General features: G+C 39.6%; 2 protein-coding genes across 11 annotated transcripts; both read left to right on the top strand.

The window, feature by feature from the left end:
* Positions 1-357: 357 nt before the first annotated feature.
* On the top strand, positions 358-6,813 carry eif4bb (eukaryotic translation initiation factor 4Bb). 4 transcript variants are annotated; one of them, XM_057337687.1, is made up of 15 exons: positions 358-395; positions 2,296-2,436; positions 2,569-2,774; positions 2,867-2,983; positions 3,100-3,154; positions 3,248-3,394; positions 3,594-3,782; positions 3,909-3,995; positions 4,157-4,412; positions 4,524-4,597; positions 5,199-5,442; positions 5,554-5,582; positions 5,666-5,801; positions 5,912-5,984; positions 6,434-6,813. In XM_057337687.1, exons 1-15 carry the CDS (start codon positions 383-385, stop codon positions 6,509-6,511), a joined length of 1,845 nt encoding a protein of 614 aa, XP_057193670.1. In that variant the 5' UTR covers positions 358-382; the 3' UTR covers positions 6,512-6,813. The 4 variants fall into 4 exon arrangements, with proteins under 4 accessions (XP_057193670.1, XP_057193672.1, XP_057193671.1 ...); XM_057337689.1 differs by lacking the exons at positions 5,666-5,801; positions 5,912-5,984; XM_057337688.1 differs by lacking the exons at positions 5,554-5,582; positions 5,666-5,801.
* A 3,247-nt stretch (positions 6,814-10,060) lies between these two features.
* On the top strand, positions 10,061-27,574 carry tns2b (tensin 2b). 7 transcript variants are annotated; one of them, XM_057338988.1, is made up of 27 exons: positions 10,061-10,457; positions 13,053-13,158; positions 13,422-13,459; positions 17,306-17,338; positions 17,470-17,504; positions 18,117-18,300; positions 18,385-18,435; positions 18,553-18,675; positions 18,908-18,972; positions 19,271-19,354; positions 19,440-19,552; positions 19,841-19,901; positions 20,381-20,456; positions 20,691-20,820; positions 21,249-21,314; positions 21,404-21,514; positions 22,296-23,528; positions 23,628-23,688; positions 23,783-24,413; positions 24,492-24,639; positions 24,942-25,166; positions 25,395-25,472; positions 25,551-25,628; positions 25,777-25,945; positions 26,273-26,341; positions 26,634-26,663; positions 26,842-27,574. In XM_057338988.1, the coding sequence occupies exons 1-27, from the start codon at positions 10,344-10,346 to the stop codon at positions 26,984-26,986; spliced, it is 4,257 nt and encodes a 1,418-aa protein (XP_057194971.1). In that variant the 5' UTR covers positions 10,061-10,343; the 3' UTR covers positions 26,987-27,574. The 7 variants fall into 7 exon arrangements, with proteins under 7 accessions (XP_057194971.1, XP_057194969.1, XP_057194970.1 ...); XM_057338986.1 differs by having other exon boundaries at positions 23,783-24,639; XM_057338987.1 differs by having other exon boundaries at positions 18,120-18,300; positions 23,783-24,639.
* Positions 27,575-27,584: the final 10 nt, after the last annotated feature.

The raw sequence follows: 27,584 nt of genomic DNA on the forward strand, positions 1-27,584 counted from the left end.
TTGTAAAAACTCCTAGTGGATTTAAGCAAAACACAACCAGCTGATATTAGTCAGATAATATCAGATAAGTATTTACTTCTGCAATCATTTCGCATAAAAATTAAATAAATATCCACACACAGTGTAAATACGTTTAGACAATAGAATAACAAGAATGGGACCAAAGAATGGGAGATTTTTTTTAAAAAAAAGGTTATTTGGACGGGTTCTCTGGATAAAAGATACATCTGCATTTTCAAGTTGTTTAGTTAATTTTTCTTTCGAACACAAAATCTTTTTTTTGCAAGCTATTTTCTAAACTGATTTCATGGGCTGTTGAGGCTCTCCGTGACAAGTCTCTGACGCCCTCATCCGGGACTCTTCCAACACATCACTCTTCAACATGGCGGCGTCAGGTAAGAATAATGCGCTCTCGCGCTCTGCTTATATTTCTAGACTTTTTTGCGAACAGTAAGTTTGTAGAAAACCGCCTCGTAACATGATAGTGATAGTCGCCGTCACCGTATGATATTTTCAACCATTATGCGCATAAATTAATTGAGAAGACACATTGAAAACAGGAAGGATTAGTTGTACTGTGAAGCGTTATGCTCAGACGAATTAGCCACTTTGCTAGCGGCCAAATCATGTGCCTCGCATGTTCTGTTGCTCTACGGCAATTTACGACTGGACATGCTTTTATTTACAAGAGGTTTTGATGACTTTGCGTATTTGATAGCTTATGAAGTTAACGCACGGCCACTTGTGATATTTAAGAAAATGTTACTGCATGAAGTTGTGGACGGCGCTAATAACCCGTGTTTACTGCGCTTGCGCAGTAGGGTCCAGAGGAGGGACGGGAGGGTCACCACGTGTGTAGAAATGGAGCTGGATCGTCTAGTTTATTTTAAACGACGAGTTCAATGTGCAAGCGGTCAGGAAGCTGTGTTGATAAGTTTAATAACATTTTCGAGTTGAGCGACATCCAGTATCGAAGTGTCACATTAGAGTATTAGAGTGCTTCCCCAACAATCCCCCCCCCGTCTTCAACTAGTCACTTTAAACTCACCAACGCCCCGTTATCTTCGTTCATGAGTGTTGTGAAAACGTTTAGCAACTTAAGAGGAGGAACAAGTCTTTTAAACAATCCTGTTCATTTTTGCGTTGTCATCCTATCCTTCTTATCTGTGTCACCATATTGCACAGTGACGTTTAGGGGGGTGGGGGGAGGCATTACATTATGTCTTTATTCTAGGGGTGTAACGGTTCAAATTACTCACGGTTCGGTCTGTGTCACGGTTTTAGGGTTACGGTTCGGTTCGATTTGTGCTGTGTTCAGGGAAAAGGGACTACTGACAAATAAAAATAAGAACATATAATCAAGCTACAAGTAACAGCACCAATAAAACAAAAGAGCAAAGCAGAACATGAAATAAGATACTGTATATGTACCTTGATGAAGTAATCAAATAAAACATAACATTGCATATGTACAAATTAAATAAAGACGAATCATAATTGAAGTTACAGAAGCTATTGAGTCACAAGCAGTGAGTGATTTCCTTGACTTTGAACAGACAGCAGGAATATGCTGCTGTCGCTTTAAGAGGAATGAAACCGATCCAGTACACTGATACTGTACACATGCGTTGTTTTTCATCTGTTTCGTCCGTTCACTTAAGACATAACCCACTATGTTTGTTAAGATACTCGACAAGAGGGGCATGTTGACCTACTTCGTGTGTGAATTTGTCCGTTTAAGCGCTTCAAAGACAACTCAATATTTGCGCCATGTCTGAGACTGTCCTTATGCACGCTTCGGATCTTCTCACAGCACGCAAGCGAGTTTTCTTGTGCATCATCTTGCACTTAAATGTTTAAATTGACAAGGCTTGAATGAGTTTAGTTTAAATAGCAAAATGTGCTCTTCAGGTCTCACCTGCACTCGCGCGCTCACAACACCCGGGTGATGAAAGCATAAATGACTGGTCATATTACAGCATACGTCAATCCTATTGAAATTTGTCTACGTTATTTGATTTGTTGTAGGTATTAAATGTGTATCCATCGACAAACATACATTAGCTGAACTTTGTCAGTCTGTTTTATGCATTATAATTTTTAACGAACCATATTATAAATGCGTCGTCAGATTTAAGATGAGCCGCTGTCCAAGCGCGTTGGACCGTGTGCCGAACCGTTGGTGGACAACCGTGCGGTTCAGTTATTTACCGAGAACCGTTACACTCCTACTTTATTCTAAATGTTATTTTAGGTGAGAAATGCTTTATCCAGCTTTTGCTCCTTGTCATGTAGCTAAGAAGAATAAGAAGAAGGGCAAGACCCTCACCCTTAATGACTTCCTTGCGGATGATAAGGGTGGCAGTGCACCCCCCAGTTACCCCAGCACAAAGACCACCAGCTGGGCAGATGAGACTGATGACTTGGATGGAGATGGTGAGTAGGAGGCCAAAATGTTTTATTGTCTACATCATAATTTCTCAATGGGCTTTTTACGTTTAAAAAATACAGTCCCATGTAATGTCTTTGAGTTTAACCTGTTTTCTGATGTTCTTTCTCACGCTTCAGTCTCGACCTCCTGGCATACTGAGGAGGATTCATATCGAGCGCCTCCAATTGATCGCTCCATCTTGCCAACGGCTCCTCGTGCAGCACGGGAACCAAACATCGACCGCTCTCGGCTGCCACGTGGCCCGCCCTACACAGCCTTCCTGGGTAATTTACCCTATGATGTCAGTGAGGAATCCATTAAAGACTTCTTCAGGGGGCTAGCGGTCAGTAGTAGTATTTATATATTCAGCAAAGAATGCCAAATTAAAAGTGCTAAGAGTTATGTGTAACTGTACATTTTTGTGCATGTTTTCAGATCAGCGCTGTGCGTTTGCCAAGGGAAGCTAGTAACCCAGAGAGGCTCAAGGGGTTTGGTTATGCTGAATTTGATGATGTGGAATCGATCTTGCGTGCGCTCAGTCTTAATGAAGAGGTGAGTTGACGATGAAACACTGAGCATAGGTTTGGCACAGTAGTGAGCTTTGTGCATTGCTTTTATCCTTTGTATAATTCTTTAGACGATTTATGTCACATAACCTTTGTCTGTAGAACCTTGGAAACAGGCGGATCCGGGTGGATATTGCAGATCAATCCAATGACAAAGGTAAATGGATGACATACCAATCCCTATTCGTGCTCTCTGTCCATACCAGGGAAGTGTGTTGAATCTCCTGTTTCTATTTCACATTTCCTATAGAGAGAGATAGTGGTTCAATGATGGGACGGGACAGGGATCGTGGTCGTGTGATGGACAGCGGCCCTGATAAGACCGATTCTGACTGGAGGGCACGACCGAGCGTGGAGCAGGATGATGGACCTCGCAAAGATGACAGTTATGGAGACCGTAAGTTCAGCACCAGAATAAGGTTTCAAGTCCTGTATTTGAGTCTATAATACGATTGCATTTATTATAACTGCATTTTTAGTTTCGTGATTTACCATTTTCTACATAAAATTCTTCTTATATTGGCTTATGTTGGTGGATATCATCTTGTGTGTGTAGATATACGGTGTGGCCCATTTTTATAATTTACTTTTTGCAGGGTCTCGAGATCGCTATGAGTCGGATCGATTCAGAGACGCTCCAAGGCGAGATGATCGCTATGACAGTGGTCGAGATCGCTATGGTGGTAGAGAGTCCTATGACGACAGGGACCGTAGAGATCGCTATGATGACAGAGATAGGAGGGATCGATATGACGACAGGGGTAGCAGAGACTACGATCGTGGAGGTTGGTTTCTTATACAGTTTTAATATTTCAAGTTAATCTCTTTGATTCTACAAACTTTGGGTGTGATACTTGTAAATTCTTTCCATTTTTCTTTTAAATTATGCTGTGACCATGTGATTGCTTTAGGTCATGACTCACGTGGTGGAGGCCAGTGGAGGAGCAGTGGCTTCAAACGAGATGATGACCGAAGGGATGGAGATCAAGAAGAGAGAGGTACACATGAAGCGATTGCGAAACGTTATGTAACGTCAATTTGTTAAAAGTTTAATCTAATAGAATAATTCTTATTAATTTTTGCTTCTTTTTTTACTAATATGTTATAATACATGATGTTAAAATTGTTTGAGAAGTAGTTGCCATCGTTGTGTTCGCAGCCCCTCTTCAGAGACCCAAGCTAAACCTGAAGCCACGCAGCATCCCAAAAGAGGAGGAACAGAGTGGAAGCTTGCCCCCCCAGAGCAGCACCACAAGTTCCGGCAGGGCCTCCTCTATATTCGGGGCAGCCAAACCTGTGGACACAGCCGCCAAGGAGCGGGAAGTGGAGGAGAGGCTGAAGAAAGAACAGGAACGACTCCAGAAGCAGTTGGAGGAAGATAAGAACAAGGCCTCAGAGAGGAGGCCGAGGGACCGGTAATGGGGGAGGGCAGTTTAGTGGGCATTTGAGTGTCAGAACAGAGCACAGTTTAAACAGCGATGTGAAAGACATATGATGTTTACTAGAGCTTTGTTGTCTTTGTTCAGAGACCCAAGTTGGAGGAGTGAGGGGCTGTCTAAGGAGCGTGAGCACACAGGAAGTGAATCATCCCGTGCTAAAGGTAATTTATGCATTTGTGTTCTTTACATCAAATTACCTGTAGTTGAGAGCCGACATGTAATTATTGTAAATGTGAAGAAATTGTGTATCTGTTGCTCTTTTAATGGGAAGGCATGATGCTTCAACTTTATAAAAACAGTCCTACTCAGTTGCTACAGATGATGGAATTTGGGTGGAGTATTAAACTTTAACTTAAGGGATAGTTCATCTAAAAAAACGAAAATTCAGTTTACTCACCTTCTTGTCATTTTCAAACCTGTATGACTTTTTCCGCAAAACAAAAGATCATTTGAAGAATGTTGGTAACCGAACAATGGCGGTACCCATTGACTTTCATTGGTTTGGTGTCCATACCATGGAAGTGAATGGGTGCCATCGCTGTTCGTTTACCAACTTTCTTCAAATTATCTTCTTTTCTGTTCTACGGGTGAATTCAAGTCATACGTGTTTGAAATGACAAGAGTAAATGATGACAGAATTTAATTTTAAAAATTTTGTGTGAACTTTCACTTTAAGTGAATAATTCCAGCTACACAGTTAATACAGATTTTCATCTAAAAGACCTCTTAAAACTGAACTAAATCATTATCTGTGTTGTTTAGGATCGAGATCTAGAGATGGTAATCATTCTGAGAATGAAATCTTAAGTGGTCAAGAGGATGAGCCCATATCTCCTGCATCTCCATCACCTTCTTCCAATCAGGGAGTACTCCCACTAAAAGTAATGCCAGCCCCTCCGCCTAAAGAAAATGCCTGGGCTAAACGCAGTACAGGGGGCGGTGCTAATGACGGGGAAGTGCCACCCCAAGTGTCTCCAACCAGCAGAAGTGATCCCACACACAGCAGGTGCGATTCCGTCTCATTAAGTTACAGAGAAAGATGATCACGTAAAACATATGTAGGCAAACATACTACAGTATGGTGAAATAGACGTTACTTTTTTAATTTCTCTACTAGATCAACAGAAGAGAGAGTATCAGGCAAAGGTAAAAGCCTCCACATTTACAGCAAAGCATTACAGACCAGGTTATGACTATAGACTGTTTATTCACTACTATCTCTCTGGTAGATGAAAACTGGGTTGATGGGGTTCAAAGGGAGAAAAGGGTACCTCAGGGAAGAGGAGGTGGAGTTGGGAGAGGAGGGGGGCGGGGTCGAGGAATTGACGCCCCAAATAGGGAGAAACGGAGAGAACTGGCAGATGGGTGAGAATGTGAATTAGTGCAGTGACAACACAACATGTGATTTAAGATTAATCTGCTATTAGATATACGGTTTGTTCTAATGTTAACTTGAAAGTTGTGTGGGTTTACAGGAAAGAGGTTAGGGGAGAGGGAGAGCCCAGAATAGCGTCAGAACCAAAGAAAAATGCAGAGACTGCTCCTCCTGTGAGTATTGTAACAGGTTATTACACCATAGCTGGTTAATGAGATATTCCTGTTCATCATTTGATTGAGCTTTCCATTAGTTGAGCAAAAGTCATGGATTTGATTCCCATGAAACATACATCCTGGTGCACTGTATGTACTGTAAATTGTAAAATGCTTTGAAAAGACTGTTAATGTCTGGTCTGTGTATGGTTATAACAATTTATTTTATACTTGATTTACAGTATGCTATTAATATACAATGCAATTATTAAGTTAAATTATAATTCCATATGTTATTGCCGCTGAAACCTTCTATAAGAACAGAATGTATGCCATATGCGTAAATTAGCTAATGAAGTTGTTAATGCAATCAGAAGTGAAATTCAATTCCTTTCATTTCACAACACTGTTACTATCACTGTGATTTGCAAACCTTTGAGACTTAAAACTTTGTTTTGTCCCTACAGCAATTCAGTTCAGCCAGTAAGTATGCTGCCCTACTGATGGATGGATACCAGGGAGATGACAACAACCAAGAAGAATGAAGCTTACGAGAATCGGCTAAATACATTAAAACAAAACATGATCAAGGGTTTCAATTAGGAAAAAAATAAGCCGTTTTGTGGTGGGAGAATGGCATGGGTTAAGGGGGAGGAATTATGGCTATGGTATCCACAATGTTGGCATGTCATGTTTATGAATTTATGATATTCCCAAAACAGGGCTGTTTTAAAAAGTAAAAATCAGTGCAGTGAGTAGATAAACGATGTCACATGTAGACATTTGAAAAAATTAATTTGAACGCCATTGTTATAAATAAAAAGTATGTAAGATACTGTAACTTGTCTCTGAATCAGTTTTGTTCAATTTTTTAACTGCATTTATTTAATTACGTAATTGAAATGCTCAGTTTTGTGTTGTCAAGCTATACACACCTTGCTCCATTTGAAGAACCAGACAATCTGACTGTAGAGCTGATCCTGTTTTTCCAAGGCATTGAAGCAGAATAGGCACTGATAGAAAGGTTCTGTACTTTTAATCGCATCCCTCAATGCCTCATACTAATACATATTCTGTTTATCCTTTTAATTCAGAACTTTGTTGCAGTGTTATGTTCCAAGATTAGGAAATCACTCAGAATGCTTTTAAATCGCTCTCATGGTCCGACATCCTGACGCTATGTGGATCCTCCCGCTCCCCTGCTGATTCAGTATTGAGCTCGGCTGTCCAAAGCCATGTATGGTTTTGTAATCATTCAAGAGGAATAGATTTATTTTTTTAACAGTTTTTTTTATACAGTGCCACTGCAATGGTTGCTTGTGCACCTTATTAAGGCTATGGTTAGATTATATTTGGATAAGTGGTTTCACACATCTAACTTGAAAAGCAAAGCTATGTGTGTCCAAGTGTTCCTCTAGTAGGCGCGTCGCAATATGCTGGTGTTGACAATAACCCTGATATTAATTACTGGGGCTATTGACAGTCTTCCCAGCTATTAAAATATGTCCCAAAAGGATTTGCTGACATTGACATTAAGTTATGCAAACGTTTCTGTATGTTTTAAGAGTTCCACAAACAACGTAAGAACAACGGTTCTATAATACCAATGTTTCATAACTTTAAGCAATAAGCATAAAATACTGATTTGATATTATTCCAAGGATGCGTTTGATCATTTTGAGGGATCATTGTGGCAGAATGGTTACTATAGAATTCCATGTCAGTATCAGGTTCACACTCCAACAAGATAGGTGGTGGTTTTGCAACCACTTAAAATTTAATGAGCTGCAATGGTTGCAAACTCTCTTCGCTTCCATACGTTCAGAATTGGACTGTTGATTCGTTGGTCAAAATAAAGAAAGAGTGCAAAATAAAATTAAAGATGAATTTGACTAATAAAACAGTAATTGTGTAGCCTACTGAAAGTCCGATATCCGCTCAGCCCTTTTCTCAAGATATTCAATTAAAATCTTTTTTATTTGGTAGAATATATAGAGTGGGCTTAATGTGCTATTGCCCCATGTTTTTTCAGTTGCCCTATCTGAAACCTTCAGGCGTGCAGTTAAACCTGATGTGAATGTGCACGCAACTGGTTAGTTCTAGAATTCTACATAACACATTATCCATTATGATAGTTAGTGATGTTGCTTTAACTAATGCATTGCGAATGTGTCCACACATGGAAATATTGAAGAATAGCGTCAATTAAGAACATTCCATGGTCCTGTGTGGCATCTTATTTCCATGAGCACAATGGTTTAATGTTATCCTGATGGCTTTAACAAGCCAAGGCCCGTGGCTTTGTTGCATGTGTATTATTTGTTAAGCTTCAGATGCACAGACAATAGGAAATACAGAATGTTCAAAAATGGTTTCAAACATGCATGTTAATAAATGTTGTTGTTCTTGGTTGTAAAAGCACGAGAGATAAAAGTTATTAAGGTTAGATTAGGGATATGGCAAAAACAGTAGGCTACTATGGTAAAGTTATAGTATATCAGATGTATGTTGTCCTGGAATTCTCAATGGTTACCAAAGGAACTTCAAAGAATGCCATAGCATGCGTTTACAAAAACATGTTACCACAAAAAGCTGAAATAATGAACTGCACAGTATTTTCTGATCCATTAATATATGATTTTAACAGCTTTGAGCATCACAGCATGTTTTAAACATGAGACTGCAGCTCACTGTGATTTCAGCCTCTAGTGACAGATGCAACTCTGTGTGTTTATAGTTTGTTTCTGCTGTGTCAGGTGTATGTGTGTGTTGTTTCTGTTGTCTGTAAAGTGACAGTTGGTGTTAACTGGTGGTCTCTGAACACAGAAACTACTAGAATGTTGAATGTAACAGCATTTTTAAAGCATGGGAAAGGCTAGATGCAAGTTAAATGCTATGTTCTGAAAATGCATTTTAACTGACTACTATACTATATATACCGTGATAAACTGGTCTAAGATAAAAATGATTAAGACAAATTGTAATGAATTGAAGTGATTTATACACTCAGACATTCCTTAAGAGATATTTTGAGTACAGCGGCTATATAACAGGCTCTGTAATGCAGAAATTTGATTGTGAATGGAGTTTTATTCATAGAAGAATTGTCGGCCCTGGGCTCGTGTTCTCCATCCGCTCTTTATTCTGTATTCTGTATTACACCCACTCATGCAGATGGAATACAAGCACTGCTTGGAAACCAGCGGACGTACAGTAAGAGAACAAACGCTTTGTTGTATCATTCTGTCAATGAAAGATGGAAATGAGGAAGAACAGAAGACCTAATGCTTTTCTCTGTTTGCATGCAGGGTTCTGGTGAGAGCGCATGGCGACTGTGGGATTGGGTGGTGCAGAGATGTTTGAATACACGCTTTAGAAATGTGTGTGTGCACATGGAAAACTTTTGTCTGTCCTTGTGGGCCAGATACTTTTAAAATGCTTTCATAAATATTGCATTGAAACATCCACATTTACAAAGACTTCAAATCAAATGCTAACATGAAATTGATATAAGAAAATAGTATTTCTTTGTCATAATTATTTGATTGACATTTTGTAATCCTAAAACTTGTAGGCAGGGCTGTAGGCAATGTGATTAAATATGAGAATGTTTTCAGTTTTACCTTTTCAAAGGTAAAGGACACAACATTTCAAGCCCTGTGCACAAAAAAGAGACAATTTCACAATTATGAGTGGCCTTTAGTTTCTAAATTGGGACGTTTGTGCAAAACTGGCCATCCATTATGTTATCTCATTACAATCTGAGAACTTTCCAAAGAGCATCTTGTGTTTTTTCTATGGAGAAAATGAAAGTTGGCTTTTGTGGCCAATTTTCATTTAATCATTATATGCTGTAATGTTTCTTTAAATTCTTAACATTCCAACTACATTTCCAGATTCCGAATAACATTTTGTATGCAAGATTTTGATTGCTCAGAATAAATGGCACTGTTGGTCTGTGTGTGTATATCTATGGTCTCTCTCAGTGGGTGAGCAGAGTTTGAGTGCCAGAGAAGAGGAAGGGTCTGACGTAAACCTGCCATAAACAGCTGCGGGAGAGACGCAGGAAGGCGTTACATAGCATGTGAGGGGGCAAGAGCCAGATAGAAGGAGGACACCCCAAGAGAGAGAAGGAGAGAATGTATGTGAAGGAAAGTGGAGGAGACATGATTGTGGGCTGGAACTGAAGAGCAAGACATTGAGGAACACATCTGAAGAGGAGGGGTCCTGGAGAAATAAACTAAAAAGGAATAACATAAAAGGAAAAAGTTTATTGGTGCAACCTGGAGTGGAAACTGAAGGACACAAGGACTAAGCAAGTGATAGAGAGGGACAGGATTTCAAAGCAAGAAAAAGTAAGGGACGGAAAGAGAAAGCATGGGTTGTGTATTCAGTAAACAACGGTGGGCTGAAGAGAGGGATCCCCAATCCTTGGAGCCTCTGAAGACACGGGACTGCACAGAGGATGCAGAGATTCTCAGCTTAACAGAGGTATGCCTGTGTAGGTCTACATGAGGTCAAATAAATACAGTGGTCTCTGTTTCCCAACCTTTAGATCAATCCTAAAAATATTAGAGGACAAAATATCTATCTTTTAGACAGGTCGAACTTTACATAGGAAAAGTGACGTGTGATATAACTGAAGTGACTTTTAATCATTTAGTAATATAATATATATTTTTAATTTAGATGAAGTATAAACATGCCGCACCAACAGACTTTCAGCTACTGTCACCTACTGAAACTTCATGTCTGCTACCCAAATACCGTTTGAGATGTAGTGAAATAATATGCAATTTATTTTTGATTTATTGTGCATCCAAAATGTTCATTATTTGCATCAATCATGAATTTCAAATCAAATCCTTTTATTGTCACTCAACCATATACACAAGTGCAACAGTATGTGCAAAAGCTTGTGTGCATTTCTGGTCAACGTGGCAGTATATAGAGATAGAATAGTATATAATATTAGCTTAAATGATCACTATTGAAAGCTTTTATAAGTAATATACTCCCCCCCCCCCCCCCACACAAACACACACAGCATGGGACATTATGGTAGCATTGCCCTGTCACTCATACAGCGACAAGCTGTCTCTTTCAGGATTGGACAGCTTTAATATGTTGTGTAGAATGGAAAATTAAATCCCTTCGAGGTTTACATAAATAGACTAAGTGAACATTTCCACTCCACACATCCACTCTTTGTAACAAACACTTATATGTGGTATGCACGTGGTGTTAGTGACCAAAAAAACAGTTGTCATTGCCAAATTACCAAATTATCACACACATGCAAGTATACACACAAACACGTACGTTTCCTAGTGGTCAGAAAGACTGGATAAAAATAGACAGTGGAATTCTGGGACAGGGGAAGCATACCTCGGCCTTTCCACCTGCTCCTGTCTGCTCCTGCCCGGAATGTAAATGTGCGTGTGCATGTATTGCAGTGAGTGCAAGAGATTGGCGGCCCAAACCCCTTCTATTTCAAAATATAACAGAGAGAAAACGTTTTGTTGTTCCTCTGTCACTGTGTTGCACTGTCATAGTGCATATTTGTGGCACATTGATATTTCCTGTAATCTCATCTTGCACTCTTCAAAGTGAAAAGCATTACAAGGCTGCTGTGTGTGTTGGATATGTGTAGAAATGCTTGGTCTATGAGCCAAACTTTGGCTGCACACAGAGAGAGAGACAGAAAGTCTGGTTGGCTGAATCCTTGAAAAGTGTTTTGTAAAGAATTGTTAGTACCCACAGTAACCAATCTGATTTACATTTAATGTTTTGATGTCAATGGCATGCAAGTATGTAAATATAACCTCAGTCAAAGGAACCTTTGGACTGGTTGATGAATGAACGGTATAGTATGATGAAACAATCTCTGTGCTTAAATGCATACATTACACCGACACTACAGCATACATTTAATTCAGAATCTATAGATGGCATAACCGGCAACGAGTAAAGGTTATTTAATAACTTCAGCAATGCCTTTACTCTTCTTGTTGACTACATTTCATTTGCCTTTAAGTACACAATATCAAAACAATCGTTTGCTTCAAATTAAGCCTGTAGATGGCAGCATTTTAACATCATATTAAATAATCTCTTATTAAGGCCATTGCTGGACTGTTAAATAGGTTGACTGTAAAATATATCATAGTATTTTGGGAGAAATACTTTTGTAAGACATTTAGTGTGTAAATGTGTGTTCTTGTTGTAAACCTGAGATCACATACATTGTGTCGACCAGCGACCCATACGAAGTAAATGTAAAAATGTAGAAATGTTTCCATGAGGGTTAGGTTTAGGGGTGTGCTTAAGGGTAGAAAATACCATTAGGGCAGTATAATTGGCCAGAATAAATGACCAGACCAGTCTGTGACCAGTCCCCCAAAAAATACCAAAACAAACGTGGGTGTGTGAGTGGTCTTGGTTAACCCTGCAGACCAAATGTCCCCTCAAAGATAGTAATACAGTATTTTTTTACCTTGCTTTTTGATCCTCATGAAGAAAACAGCTAGCATTTAAATCAAATATATTATAAGATTATAAAATATAATATAATTATTAGGTTTAGGGTAGGGTGAGGGTTACTGAATAGAAAGTATTTCCTTATATCTATGGAAAGTTCCCATAAAACACATGAAACCCAGTGCGTGTGTGTGTTTGTATGTCATTTTTTTGAATGAATTATGTACTATCTGGATGTAGCTTTAAAAAGAGTTCTGTCATCATAGAGTTAACCTCTAATACAAAAATGCTCTTCTCTTTCCATAATCCTACCAGGTAATCATAGATTTTAATATTTGTCAAGTAAACATTTTAATGTGCTTAGGAATATTTTTGCTCACTCTGTTCATGTAAATCACAAAATGTTTTTTTAGAACTCAACATTAATGATTACACAGAACAGGATTGGTTATGTTGAGTTTGTGTAAATAGTTTTGGAGGATATTGATTATCCCCAGCATTTGATTTGGCATTATCAAATGTCTGTCATTTCATTACGCTAGAATTTCGCCTCTGTATAATTTATAAGTATTATATATAAAACTGTATTATTGCTATTCTGAGCAGCTGGGGAAAATGGGTTCACACTCGTTTAAAGAAAGGAACTTCAAGAAGAAGCATCACTGTGCTGTCTGCAAACAAACCCTCGACAGCCACGGCATGTACTGCAGAGGTGAATTTGATTTTCATAACAGCATTGTTTCACATCTTAAGTAAGCCGTTTGTCCTGCGATGGCCATTGGTTGGTCCCAGCAATGCAGATGATTTTCAAGCTTTGACATCCTTGTGTTAGTCCCCACAATGTAGACATGTAGTAAGTTGGTATTAAAACATGTAGCAGGTATGCAATACTATGTAATACATATTAATATGCATCGATTTAATGCAATATATATTGATACAATATATATTTAACGCAATACTTTTTCCTTGCAGAGTGTAAAACTGCAGTACATAAGATATGTGAGGAAAAGGTAAGATATTGCTTAATAATCTCTCTCTCTTTCTCATGCTCTCTCTCTCTCTTTCTCAAATGCATACAATTCATGTTACTACTACGAAGTACAGTGGATCACTTTACAGTTTGGTTGAACTTCAGTTTTGACTGTAACCACACTGGACATGTGGTGGAAAGATCAATATTCTCATTGTCTGTGTCAGTGTGTTTCTAGTTGCCTACAACACTTAGGTCATGGATCCAATCTCAGGCAAGACACATACTAATAAAATATATACCTTGAATGCACAGTATAGGTCACATTGTATAAATGTGTCTGGCAAATTTCTAAATGAAAATGTTTTTGTCTTTCCTTGGATTTTGACCTTACGCTTGAAGTAATGAACTCTGGTTATCTTTGGTATTAATAGAAATTGCAGTCAGTCACCGGATGCCAGTAGCACATCTTACTGGATATAAACCAGTATATCCACACGCTACACACCGCAGCTGTTCTCCTCTCTCTCTCTTCTCCTCTTTCTCACTCCATCTTTATCACTGTTTCTCTATTTTATGTCAGGGTTGTCTGTTTTTTTGTCACCACATACTATAAACCAGAGGTAGAGAGTGGAAGGTCTTTGTGAGAGAGAGAGTCAGTGAGCGGGAGAGAGAGAGTCAGAGGGTTAAAAGTGAGAGAGTGATGCAGACAGAAAGAGAGAACGCTTGTTACATGCGTGCTACAGGAACTCTAGAAAACTGAACTTTCATCTCAGACAGGTATTGATGCTTTACGTTTTTGAATAAAGCATGAAAATTTGATTTCATTCTGCTTTCGTGGAAGTTTTTGTGTAGCCTGCTTTTGATTTGGGAATGAATAATACATTTTTAATTGTAGCAAGATAATCATTCATGCCTTTTGTCATGAAAGGTAATAGAAAACATAGAAAATGGTTTACAGGATGAAAGTGGAGCATGACTTTAAGAGGCACTAAATAATGCAAGATACATTGTTATGATCGTAAAGGATGTTTATCTAGATGTTTGTTTAGTTTAACTGAGGTGTGTGTTTGTCTGGCAGTCAGTTGCTACCTGGCAGAACAGGATGTAGTTAATGGACCCCTATGTGTTTCCTTATCCTTCATAGGGTTTGTTTTTCTACAAGAAAAATTGTAAACTTCAGAGTAATTTGTGGTGAATATTTACACCGTATTTGTGAAAATTGCTCTCACACCAGTCATTGACATTATTCGATTTATAGTAAACATGATGCTACCTATTTGTAAGCCCCTATTAAATTATCCAATTTCACTTTGTTGGTGAGAATGTTTTTAAAAAATTGTACTCACAAATATAGCCAGACCTACACATACACAACAGAATTAGAAGAGGCACAGGCCAGCTGTTCATCTGAAATAGAGTTGGAGTGGAAATAGTTCATAAAGCCAGTAGGCATGTCACATATCCTGTGATTTAAGGTCAACTGCTTTAGTTCCTCTTTATAGTTCATATTTGGTTTCATACTCATAGATCAGTATTTTTGCAAGAAACGTGACCTATAGTAAATGCATCCACAAAAAACTCAAGTGTGTAGACATGTCTGCTATGTTAGTCATTTATGTGAGTCTGTATGTTAAAATGTGAGCTAATTACTGCAAAGGAAGCAAAATAAACATGTCCAGTACACACACTGTGTTAAACAGTAGCAGATGTCCCCTGGTGTGATAATAACCTAATGAGGACAGAGAGGATGTATTTAAATGGAGAGTCACCCAGTCGCCCCAAAGTATGTAGACATAAGAGACCGGTGTGACTCTGCTGTCTAAACCTTTTAAATTATGCATTCAAGAAAGGTCCGATTTACCGTCTCATATACTACCCATGATCATTAGTGATGCTTTGAAAAAGCATAACTATTGTTATTCGAGCATACATACTTCTTATAATTATTCTTGTTCTGCCAAAAGTTTGGCACGCTACTTGTCCGCAGCTTTTGTCATAGCCCATTAATGAATACATCACACCGACGGGCCTATTCGGGAATGGTGTGCTATGACTTTTATAAGCGATCGGGTGGAGGGGGTGCGAATAAAAACCCGAAAAATCCCATTGACTTAACATTGCGCCCAACTTTGTCGGGTCGTAGCTCCGAGTAGAAACATGAAAATAATACACGATTTGAAGAGGCTATCAGGCTCTGTAAGAACATCACTCACAATGGGGTGTAAGTTGTACCCCTTGGGTGTAAGAGCCTCCCAAAATTTCCCAATCACAGGAAGCATGCCCATATAAGGCGTAAAACATCTTGAACGTGTTGAATATCTTAGCAGTACAACCACTTAGAGACAAGGGGGTGGGCTCATTTTACTCAGGCTACCAATCAGTGTGACATGATCATTATGAAGTTATTAAGCCACGCCCATAGCAACCATTTACAGCAAACTAGCAACCGATCCCATAGACTCCCATTATAAAAAGTCCAGGTGGATATCTTTGCAACACAGTGTCGTAGAGACAAGGGGGTGGGCTCAGGCAACCAATCAGTGTCCCAGAATCATCATGAAGCTTCGATGCCACGCCCATAGCAACAAAACAGGTTAGCCTAGCAACCGTTTAGCAATGCCTATATCTCTGCATCAGAACACCGTAGAGACATGGGGCTTGGTTCTTTACACTCATAGCTTAGAGCATAATCATTTGGCAGATGCTAAGCCACGCCCATAGCAACCAAACAGGTTAGCCTAGCAACCATTTAGCAATACCTATATCTCTGCATCAGAACATCGTAGAGACACGGGGGTTAGTTCGTTTCACTCATAGCTTAGAGTATCATCAAATGGCAGATGCTAAGCCACGCCCATAGTAACCAAACAGGTTTGCCTAGCAACCGCTTAGCAATACCTATATCTCTGCATCAGAACATCATAGAGACACGGGAGTTGTTTCGTTTCACTCATAGCTTAGAGTATTATCAATTGCAAATGCCAAGCCACGCCCATAGCAACCAAACAGGTTAACCTAGCAAACATTTAGCTACACCTATATCTCTGCATCAGAACATCATAGAGACACGGGGGTCGGTTCGTTTCACTCACAGCTTAGAGCATCATCAATTGGCATATACCAAGCCACGAACATAGCAACCAAACAGGTTAGCCTAGCAACCGTTTAGCAAAACCTATATCTCTGCATAAGAAAATCGTAGAGACATGGGAGTTGGTTCGTTTCACTCACAGGTTAGAGTATTATCAATTGCAGATGCCAAGCCACGCCCATGGCAACCAAACATGTTAGCCTAGCAACCAATTAGCAATATGTATATCTCTGCATCAGAACATCATAGAGACATGGGGGTTGGTTCGTTTCACTCATAGCTTAGAGCATCATCAATTGGCATATACCAAGCCACAAACATAGCAACCAAACAGGTTAGCCTAGCAACCATTTAGCAAAACCTATATCTCTGCATAAGAACATCGTAGAGACACGGGAGTTGGTTCGTTTCACTCATAGCTTAGAGAATCATCAATGGCATATACCAAGCCATGCCCATACCAACCAAACAGGTTAGCCTAGCAACCGTTTAGCAAAACCTATATCTCTGCATCAGAACATAGAGACACGGGACTTGGTTCGTTTCACTCATAGGTTAGAGTATTATCAATTGCAGATGCCAAGCCACGCCCATAGCAACCAAACAGGTTAGCCTAGCAACCATTTAGCTACACCTATATCTCTGCATCAGAACATCATAGAGACATAGGGGTTGGTTAGATTCATTAGTACTTAAAGTTTCATCACCCTAGTGCCGAGTTCCGCGGTTTGCCACGAAAGCAATTTTCTTTAGAAAATGTACTACCTAGTTTTGTTTCTTACTCTCTTTCAGGTGTCTGTCCCCTGTGAAGCTATTGCAGATCCAGTAAGCATTGGCACTGTATACACATGAACATCTTTTGACTAAGGATCAGCTGTGCAAGTGTAATTTTTGAGTTTCAATTCAGCAATCATTTTTTGTAGCATGTTAGGTTTTCCTGTCCTTTTCTCTTGTAGCCCCCATTTCCAAACCAGATGAACATCAATCCCAGGTAAGAAAAGAGAAATATTCTCTGGGCATTTTATCAGTCAGTGTCCTAAAATGTTGAATTGTTCACCCAAAAACAAAAGTTCTGTCATCATTTATTTCCCCTCATTTCATTTGTACATGACACTATGTGGAACACCATAGAAGATATTTTGATAAGTCTCATTGGTTTGTGTTCGCACAATGGAAATCAATGGGGGCCAGATTTGTTTGGTCACAAACATTATTCAATATATCTTCATTTATGTGCTGCAGAAGAAAGAAAGTTTGGAATGATGAAATGATGAAAGAACTTTCAATATTTGGGTGAACTCTCTTATCGGCTGCTTTTTCTTCATTTTCAGTCAAAGTCATGCATTTCAAAAACACTTTTATTTAATACAATTTTCGTTTTGTCATTAATGAAACTAATATGTTTGCACAATTTTAGTTTTTGTCTACAAAACTAATTTCAGACATTTAAGCATGTCTTTTCAAACAAAGGTCAAGAGAAACATTTCACTCAATTTAAACTGTATGAGTTGTATTTTATTATAAATGTTGTGTGAACTATGTTAAAGTTTGCATGTTTTTGTATACGAGTTTCACTTTTTTTGATGTTTTGTTTGGATCACAGTAGAAACAGCATAGAGAGTGTTATGGAGAGGGTGATGGACAACCAGTATGACTTTGACTTGACCTACATCACTGAGCGCATCATCTCTGTCCTCTACCTGCCCGACCTGGAAGAGCAACAGTACAGCGCCAACCTCAAGGAAGTAGCGGCCATGTTGAAATCTAAACATCAAGATAAGTTCTTGGTCAGTTGCACAGCTGTTTGTAATGTTAATACATTGTTGAGTTCTAATACCATATGAATCATCACTCTTATTCCTCTTTCTTAGCTTATAAATCTGTCAGAAAAACGACATGACATCTGCCGGCTAAATCCAAAGGTATCAAAACATTCTTTTATTAAATCACATTTGTACTGTATACTGTATAATTTCATGCGCCAGAATTGCAAAGTTTTAATTCTGTTTATGCGTTATTTTATATGACCACTGTCTCAGGTTGAGGAGTTTGCCTGGCCTGATCTGCATGCTCCGCCGCTCGATAAGATATGCGCTATGTGCAAGACCATGGAGAGCTGGCTTACTTCTGACCCCCAAAACGTGGTTGTACTGCACTGCAAGGTTAGAAGTCCTCGTTCATTTTTGGATAGTTCATATCGCAACTTTTGGACGGAAACCTTGTATCAACATATTTTGTCCTTATTTTTGTTTGTATATTTTTTACTATTGTCAGAAAAACCTCATAACTCCACCCCACCTTTATTGTGAGTGTGTTAACTGTGACAAATGCCTTAGTGTTGTCATAATTATTTTCTTTCTTTTCTGTCTCTCTCCTTGCATATCACTTCTTCAGGGAAACAAAGGGAAAGCTGGAGTAATTGTAGCCGCTTACATGCACTACAGCAAGATATCAGCTGGGTACTTACACACAAGCACATTTACCAATTATGGAGATTCAAAATGTGTACGCCACCGCAGATAGCTCAGATATCATCATCCAAAGACAGATCTTGTTCCTCTACAGAAATAAAGCTAGTATGCATTAATAGTGCTAGTAACACCAAGATCCTAGATTTGCCAATAATAATATTGTATATAGTAATGTCCCAATATTGTTGGATAAAGATGAAATGCACAAATACAACTTCTTTTAGAAGCATTTATTATAGTTCATGATTTAAATTAATTGACAATGGATCGTTATGTTTGTGTGCAGGGCCGAACAGGCTCTCTCCACCGTTGCTATGAGGAAATTCTGTGAGGATAAAATCTCTCCCTCTCTGCAGCCCTCTCAAAACAGGTACAACCAAGTTTTATTTCTGCATTTTCCAGGACAACTTGTTCTAGCTTGGTCATGATACTCTCTATTTGTCTGTCTGTCACAGGTACATACATTATTTTGCTGGCCTTCTCTCGGGAACAATAAAGATGAACAGCTCACCTCTGTTCCTACATCAGGTTTATATTCCAGCTTTGCTAAACTACGAGTCAGAACAAGGTACAACATCAGTTTCGCATGAATACACACACTCACAAACTCCACAAATCGACAGACTTATATGCACTCTGCAAATGCAGTGTCCTATACTGACTCAAAATGTGAACAAGTTCTTTTTGTCTAACTTTTCGTTCTATATTTTGACAATGCTCTCAACAGCCATGTTTTTAACCCATTATTTCACATAGAAAAAGGTTCTGCAGATTTTGCATGGGCCTATCAAATCTGTAAATATTGCGCAGTTCTGTTGGGCTATAGCATCATCATATATCCCACTGCAATTCACAGGTTACTCTCCTTTCCTGAAGATCTATCAGTCATTGCAGTTGGTCTATTCTTCCAGAAAATAGTAAGTGTCTATTAAATCAGTGTCATAATATGAGATTGCGATTTTTGTCAGAGTTGCCTTTGCCTGACAGTTGGCACATTTGTTAGTTGCTCTGGATACAGTAAGGTTCAGCGAAATTAAAACATGTAACTGCTCTGCCATATTGAGCTGGTAAGCAGCCGGCCTGGTTTACGTCCCAGGCCTGTTTTGTCTCTTCTTACCATTCATTTTTGTTACACTATATACAGTATATCACTATAATCTCTGTATAAGTAGCTTTGGATAAAAGCGTCTGCTAAATGACTAAATGTAAATATCAAATTGTAACTGGAGCAGCATGGTGCTGGCTGAGGCCATGGGTTCAATTCACACAAATGTACTTCGGATAAAAGCATCTGGCAAATGCTTAAATGCGTAAATGCATTTAAAGGCCAAAATGACTTTGTCAGATTTTTTTTACATCTTTGTTTGCTGACTGTTGATGTATGTGTGTGTTGCAGTGATATTCAGGGTCCTAATGGTAAGATGCTCTGTGTGAAAATTGAACCAACTCTCCTGCTGAAGGGAGACATCCTGGTAAGAAACCCTTGTGAATATAAATAAATTCATTCTTATATTAGAAACCCAATTTCTTCATCATCCTGCAAATGTCATTGTTAAATAAGAAACATTTTAAACTATAGGGCCTATGTCTTCTAGTTGGTTGCTAAGGCATTGATAGGTAGTTGCAATGATGTTCTGTCTAAGTACTGACCATGAGACATCAGTATTACCCCAAACTGACATTTCTCTCTTTCTGTCTGTAAATAGGTGAAGGGTTTTCAACACCACTCGGGTGCGTGTAAGAGGGAATGCGTGTTTAGGGTTCAGTTTCACACCTGCAGTGTTCATGGATCTCAGCTTACCTTTGGCAAAGGGGAACTAGACCAAGCTTGCAGAGGTAAACACAAACATACAGTCAGTGGTGTAAATTTCATTTGAACATTGTAGGGACACACAGTTTGGGTTTCAGATATGCCTATATCTCAAAATAGTAATCACATTATTATTCATATTTGCTTGTAATGCAACCATGTGACATTCTGAATGTAGCCTATACAAAGTATGTACTTGATGTAAATACTTGATGTTTTATGTGCTGTGATGCAATGTAGATATTTGTGTTCTTAGTCATGGCCAATACTGAATTTACTAACATTTAATAGCAAGTTATTGTATACATTGAGTAATAAAAACAAATGTATGATCGCAGGGGACAATTTATTCCCTTTAAAGCATCCCCCACAAGTCTTCAGTACATCTTAATCAGAACTTTAAAAAAATATGTTTTCTGTATTATGTTGTTGATCTGTGTGTGCATATTTGTAGACGACAGTTTCCCGGCTGATGCCAGGGTGGAGTTTCTGTTCTCTTCTGGCCCGCAGAGGGTGAGAGGTACAGCTCTATCCGTCACACTTTTTTCACCATCACTCCATCCATTAGCTCTTTCTTAATACTCCATCTGGGTGTCTTGTGGGCTACAGAGGTGCAGGGGAATGAGACGGCAGTTTCTGTGGATTACGGCACTGCAGATCCTGTTGTTCGTTGGGACTCATATGAAAACTTTAACCTTCATCATCAGGATAGTATTGAAAGTATGTATGCTTATTGCTCAACCGTAGCATGAAACATGCTTATAAGCATATATCCAGATTTAATAAAATACGATGCTGCTCAGTTGCTTTTCCACCATTGGGCCAAATGTAATACATTACATTTATTATACATGTACACTTGTAATATAAAAAAGTAATACATTTACCGACAGAATGAGATGTTAATTGCAACTACGTTATGTAGGACGATCAGATATGTATTTTTTATAGGACTAACTTTTTACTTGATTTGTGTTTACTTGTGCTCAAATAGCACACTTGTACAGCGAGAGAGAAATTGGTATCCAAAAAACAAACCAGTGACAAATCGTGAGTGGCAACATGCATTCTGCCATTAGACAACAGGGCTGAGAATTCCCGGAGAATTCCCTATAACTGTTGGTAATTGTGCCACGCTGAACCAGGCTCAAGTAGAAATATAACTGTAACCTCTCGTTACTGTTCTTAGAACTGTTCGGCCCTAATGTGGAAACGCAACTTAAGTATGTACGTTCGATACACGATGTGGTCAAAGTACATGGAACACCCAAATGTACCCATCTGAGGTCAGGCTCCCAGTCAGTGTTCCAATCCTACCAAAGTTGCTGCAAAATTTGAAGCACATAGTTCTCAATAATGTCTGAGCTTAGTTAAACCCATTCTTTAGGAGAGGGTGTCCACATCCTTTTGGCCATGTGGTTAACATGCATTCAACACAGCTAATGTATTCAAAACAAATGTAACCTGGTTGTCTCTGTGTATTTTTTCCTGTAACACACAGATATCTGTCACACACGTGGGCCTTTGGATGGTAGTCTGTATGCTCAGGTGAAAAAGCATCGTGTGCCGGGGTCCAGTCCCAGCAGTTGCCTTGCCTCCATCACAAACTTCACACACTTGCCCAACCATTCCACTTCTGCTCCTATGCCACTCAGCACATACACAACTCACTCCTCTCCACTTCCTTCCCGTGCTGAAAGGGATAAAAGCGAGAAGGACAGGCACAGAGAAACAGCAATACTGGATGATGGCGACTGCTCTCCTCTCAGACCAGAACGTTCAGCTCAACCCTGTTACGGTCGCCCGTATTCCCACACTCATTCGTTCTGTGGCCCGGATCTGACCAATCCACATGCGCATGCACAAACACACCAGCCCAAACACCACACACTTCCCTGCAATCGAACCACCCAAGTGCCCGCCCGAGATCTTCGTGTATCCCAACCGGATCTTTTATGGGAGAGAGGGCGCTGTTTGCACCACCATCCCTGCACTGAAGCAATCAGACAACTGTACTCATACCCTCTTGAAGAATCCCTTTTACACTCACCACTTTCCCACCCACTGTCTTCCCATTCCCACACACTTCCTCCACAAACATGCACGTTTTTATCTGGGGAGGCATGTCCTTTGATCCATTGCTCTGCCCTCTCTCAGGGCCACACCCACATGTTTCCGTCTCTCCCCACAAACCAGTCACTGCTCCCTAGCCCCTATCGAGAGCTACATTTTAGCTCAGCTCCACCAACATCGTGTTCCTGCCGGGACTGTTCTCGCCTGCGGGAGGATGTTGCTCTCCACTCCTTACGAGAAAGAGAATTTGAGGGTCTTCCATGGTCTCGAGAGGCAGAGTGTGGATTTAGGAGGGAGGCGCCTGTGCACTGGAGGGATAGAAGGGCAGAGAACCATTGGGAGGACGTTCAAGAGGCTGAGTTCTGGCGACGCAAAACAATGATGTCTCCAGTGATGTCATCATATGGACACTGCCAGACCATCCCAAAACACAACCCCGCATTGTATGTTGCAGGCACCCAACCTGAACATATTACCCCACTGAGTCCATTTCCCAGCCCCCAAAGCAGTGGCTACCACAGCCCTTATCTGCCCTGTCCCTACTCTCCACAAGTGCTCAGAGAAAATCCCAGTTACGCATCTATCAATCATTCTCCAGACTCTGCCCCCTTTGCTCTCATTCCATCCCCACAACGAGCCAATCACAACAATGCTGAAAAGAGTAAGCATATTCTCAAAGATAATCACACAATGACAATCTGTTCATTCTCAATTTTTTGCCACTCCTTAACTCCTTAACTCGTTTTTGTGTGTTTTATAGATGGTGGTATTAAGGTTTCAGAAACTGATAAAAGTCACATTAAGGCCCTTACACAGCACAGGTACGTTTTCGTTCTTCATGTGCATTAATTTCATGGCATGAACTGATAGCTTACCTGCACCTATTAACTCGCATCCATCTGTGTATTTTAACAGTGGACAATTAGAAGTAGGAGATCCAGTAAGAAGTACTGGCGCAGAAGGTGCAACTCTCGAAGGGTCTCTAATCACTGTTGTCTCTGCTGTCAACGGTGCAAAAGAAAAGACGGAACCACAGTGCTCTCAGGTCAAGAAAACACCTAGCAGGGAGTCTACGACAGAATCTACCACAGCTCTCATCAGTGACCCACCATCATGCCCTAACCCAGACCTCACATCCAAGCTGGTGGAGGTACAGGTACAAACTCAAAACCCCAGCCAGCTCAGCAACAGTCTCCTGGAGACTGACAAGGATACAATAGAGATCCAAGACTCGTGTCACATCATCACTTCAACCTCAACAAGTTCTCAACCTCCTATTTGCTCTTCAGAGAGAAGCTCCATCAGTGTTGAAAGGCAAAGCTTGACACCCTTGACCGACTGTAATTCATCCAATGGGGAAAGCAGCAACAGTGACCTGAGAGCTTCATCTCCTGACCCTGATGGCTATGTCACACCCTCATTTCCTATAGGGTCATACAGCTACGCTCTTCTGACTGTGCCTCATGTGCCGTATACAGGCTACACCGCTATCACCATTCCTGCCTCCTTGCCTCAACCTCCTCTTCCGGAAAAACAACGCACATTGGTACTTCAAAATGTAGCTGATTGCACTGGTGTCGTCTCATTAAAATCTGATGCAAAACTATCTACTTTGTCTGGCCAGTTACCTGTCATCAATGAACTGCTTCCTGCAACTAAATGCAAGGTAGCTCCCTCTAATGGAGTGGAGGAACCAGAAAGCCGCCTAAGCTCTAAGTTTGTCCAAGATAGCTCCAAGTACTGGTACAAACCGGGAGTCTCTAGAGATCAGGGTGAGAGCATCTGAATTTGCATTCTTGCTATTTCCTACATCTATTCCATTCGTAGGGTTAGGAATGCAATTCCCTCAATTTGCGAAAAAGTCCAGTACCATTCTGATAATTCTCTTGATAAGAAAACAAGTGTGCCATTACATTTCCAAGCCATCAGAATAACAATACACCACCTAGCGGACATCCACTTCAATATATTAAATTCTAAGCATTCCTTAAGAGCTGATCTACACTATATCACACACGTATTGCTGCAGTTTACAGAGGTACAGTTAACAGAATATTTCTCTCTCCTATTTTAGCTATTGCAGTATTAAAGGATAAAGAGCCTGGCTGCTTCCTCATTAGGGATAGTAATTCTTTCCAAGGCGCATATGGATTGGCCCTCAAAGTTGCCACACATCCAGCTCATGCAAGTAATCACGGCGAGACGGGCAACAATCAGGAGCAGCTGGTTAGGCACTTCCTGATTGAGAGTGGAGCTAAAGGAGTGAAGATCAAAGGCTGCCAAAATGAAACATATTTTGGTGAGATAAAGATATTGTACTTTCCTGTGGGTCAGTGGTTAGCGCACGGCGCTAGCAACACCAAGGTTATGGGTTCGATCCCAGGGGATTGCACATAGTAAGAATCAAATGTAGAGTACAATGCAATGTAAGTCACTTTGGATAAAAGCATCTGCCAAATGCGTAAATGTAAATTTAAGTGTTGTACTACTCAGCGCCCTCTTCTGATCATTCACATTCTACTCACAGGCTCCCTGTCTGCTTTGGTGTATCAGCACTCCATCACACCCGTGTCTCTTCCATGTGTACTGCATATCCCAGATGAAGGTCATACACACAGTGAACCGCATTAAAGGCACTTTTTTATGATGAGTGTGTAATAACTGTCTGATGTGTGTGTTTCAGATCTTGTTGGAGAGTTACAGGAACTGCAAAGTGGAACGAACACCAGCACAGCTGCGGACCTGTTAAAACAGGGGGCAGGTAAAACATGCTATGCTTTTACGTTGATATGTTACATTCTTTGCACTTTGTAAAGGTGGAGGGTGAAAAGAAAGTTTGTGTATACTCTGTGTCCGACTCCTTCCCCGTCTAATGTTTTTTTACCTACTTTCTTCTCCCTTATTGCCAGCTTGTAATGTTTTGTACCTAAACTCAGTGGAAACTGAATCTTTGACTGGCCCACAAGCCGTCTCCAAGGCAACCAAGTGCACTTTGACCCAGGAGCGTCATTCTTTGCCAACAGTTGTCCACTTCAAAGTGTCCACGCAAGGGATAACCCTCACTGATAATCAGCGCCGGTACACAGACAAAAACACACATACACTCAATAACACTTACAAATGGCTAATCAACTTGTATTGTTAACTTATGGCCTAATTGTTATCATTCTCCAAACATATCTTCAGCATGATCCAAGAAATATGTAATTACTAGATCTTTTAGTCATTGAAGTAATCTACATGCCTTCAAGGCTCATGTCTACGACAATCTGATACTGTACATTTAGACATTGAAAAGTGATTAAAAACAGTCCTGTTGTATTCTTTCCATGTCTTTGAAAGAAAAACACATGTACATACACGCATCTAATCTATATCCTCTCTCTTTTATCTCTCGCTCTTTAGCTTGTTTTTCAGGCGACATTACCCTATTCACAGTGTGACTTTCAGCAGTGTGGATCCTCTGGATCAAAGGTAAATGTAAAGCTTATACAAACATGAAAAAGCAGAAAATATGAAAACAATCAAAATGCTGATTCTGTCATTGTACCCTACCCTGTTGTATGGTCCAAAAGCATTTGTTTTGTATTGTATTGTCAGTTTATAAATGTTTTAAATGTTATAAATGCCTCTCATGCTGATCTAAGACCGCCAATGCTGCCTTCAGATGTTTTTGTGCAGAGGCTCTCCTGCCCTCTTTTATGTTCCTATCTTGCTTGCTTTGCTTGTACACATTGCTTAGTGTGTTTGTATTTGTGTGCGCCAGGTGGATTGATGCTGATAACACATCTCACATGTAAGTATACAAAATCATATTCTCTTACGTCACAGGCAGGTATTTCCAAATACATTTTAAAGCAAAGTGTATTTGTTTCTATGGCATATAGAACAAGCAAATACCAACGTGATTTTTAAATAAAGTAAATTTTATGATGTATCATAAGCTCTAACCCTTTACTTCTTGTGTTGTATAGGATGTTTGGATTTGTAGCACGGCGCAGTGGTGCTTTGGGAAATGTGTGTCACTTGTTTGCAGAGCTTGACCCAGAGCAACCAGCCACAGCCATTGTGAACTTCATCAATAAAGTCATGCTGGGACCTCAACAGCTGCGAAAATGAATGCAGCATAGGGAAGGTAAAGCGCAAAATAGAGAGTAAAATGTAAATTTATAGAGAGCAGTACAGTGGATAATTTCAGTGTTGGGTTTACAGCATAAGAGAAGTTTTTATAAGGTACACAGAAGTGTATTTTTTTATTACAACTTTTTCCAATTCTCTTTTGTTATTTTTTTGTGAGGTTAAGTATTGAAATCGAGTGCATTATAAAGTTAAAAAAAAACTTTTTGAAGGATTTATGGGTGTGATTTTATAAAACAAACAACTATGAACAAAATCTAGATAGTGAAGAAAATGTACATGATTAAAAATGAAGGAGAGAGAATTTTCCCACTAAAATCAATTATTAGCAATTTTAGTGAAATAACAGGCTTTATTTCATTTTCATTATCCATTGTTCTGTTTTAAAATGTTCTGCTACCCTAATGCATTTGTGTAAAAGGTCAGAATTTATTCGCTTGTTTTGGTAATTTTACTATTGGCTGTTTTGCATTTTTACTTGCTTTTTTGGTATTTATTTAATATGTTGATTAAAAATGAATAAAGTCTCCTTTTTACATTCTGATTTACAGTTATTTAATAAAGGTTTTCAGTAATAATT

This window comes from Triplophysa rosa, linkage group LG7 (assembly GCF_024868665.1).
Source record: "Triplophysa rosa linkage group LG7, Trosa_1v2, whole genome shotgun sequence".
In the NCBI taxonomy this organism is placed as follows: Eukaryota; Metazoa; Chordata; class Actinopteri; order Cypriniformes; family Nemacheilidae; genus Triplophysa; species Triplophysa rosa.

Excerpts from the sequence above, each read along its gene's own strand:
- eif4bb (XM_057337687.1), top strand. Across the intron at positions 2,984-3,099 it reads CGCTCAGTCTTAATGAAGAG|AACCTTGGAAACAGGCGGAT; the intron begins GTGAGTTGACGA and ends CTTTGTCTGTAG. Across the intron at positions 5,443-5,553 it reads AGTGATCCCACACACAGCAG|ATCAACAGAAGAGAGAGTAT; the intron begins GTGCGATTCCGT and ends TTTCTCTACTAG.
- tns2b (XM_057338986.1), top strand. The coding sequence starts at position 10,344 with ATGGGTTGTGTATTCAGTAAACAACGGTGGGCTGAAGAGAGGGATCCC. Across the intron at positions 19,553-19,840 it reads AAACTACGAGTCAGAACAAG|GTTACTCTCCTTTCCTGAAG; the intron begins GTACAACATCAG and ends TGCAATTCACAG. Across the intron at positions 19,902-20,380 it reads GTCTATTCTTCCAGAAAATA|TGATATTCAGGGTCCTAATG; the intron begins GTAAGTGTCTAT and ends TGTGTGTTGCAG.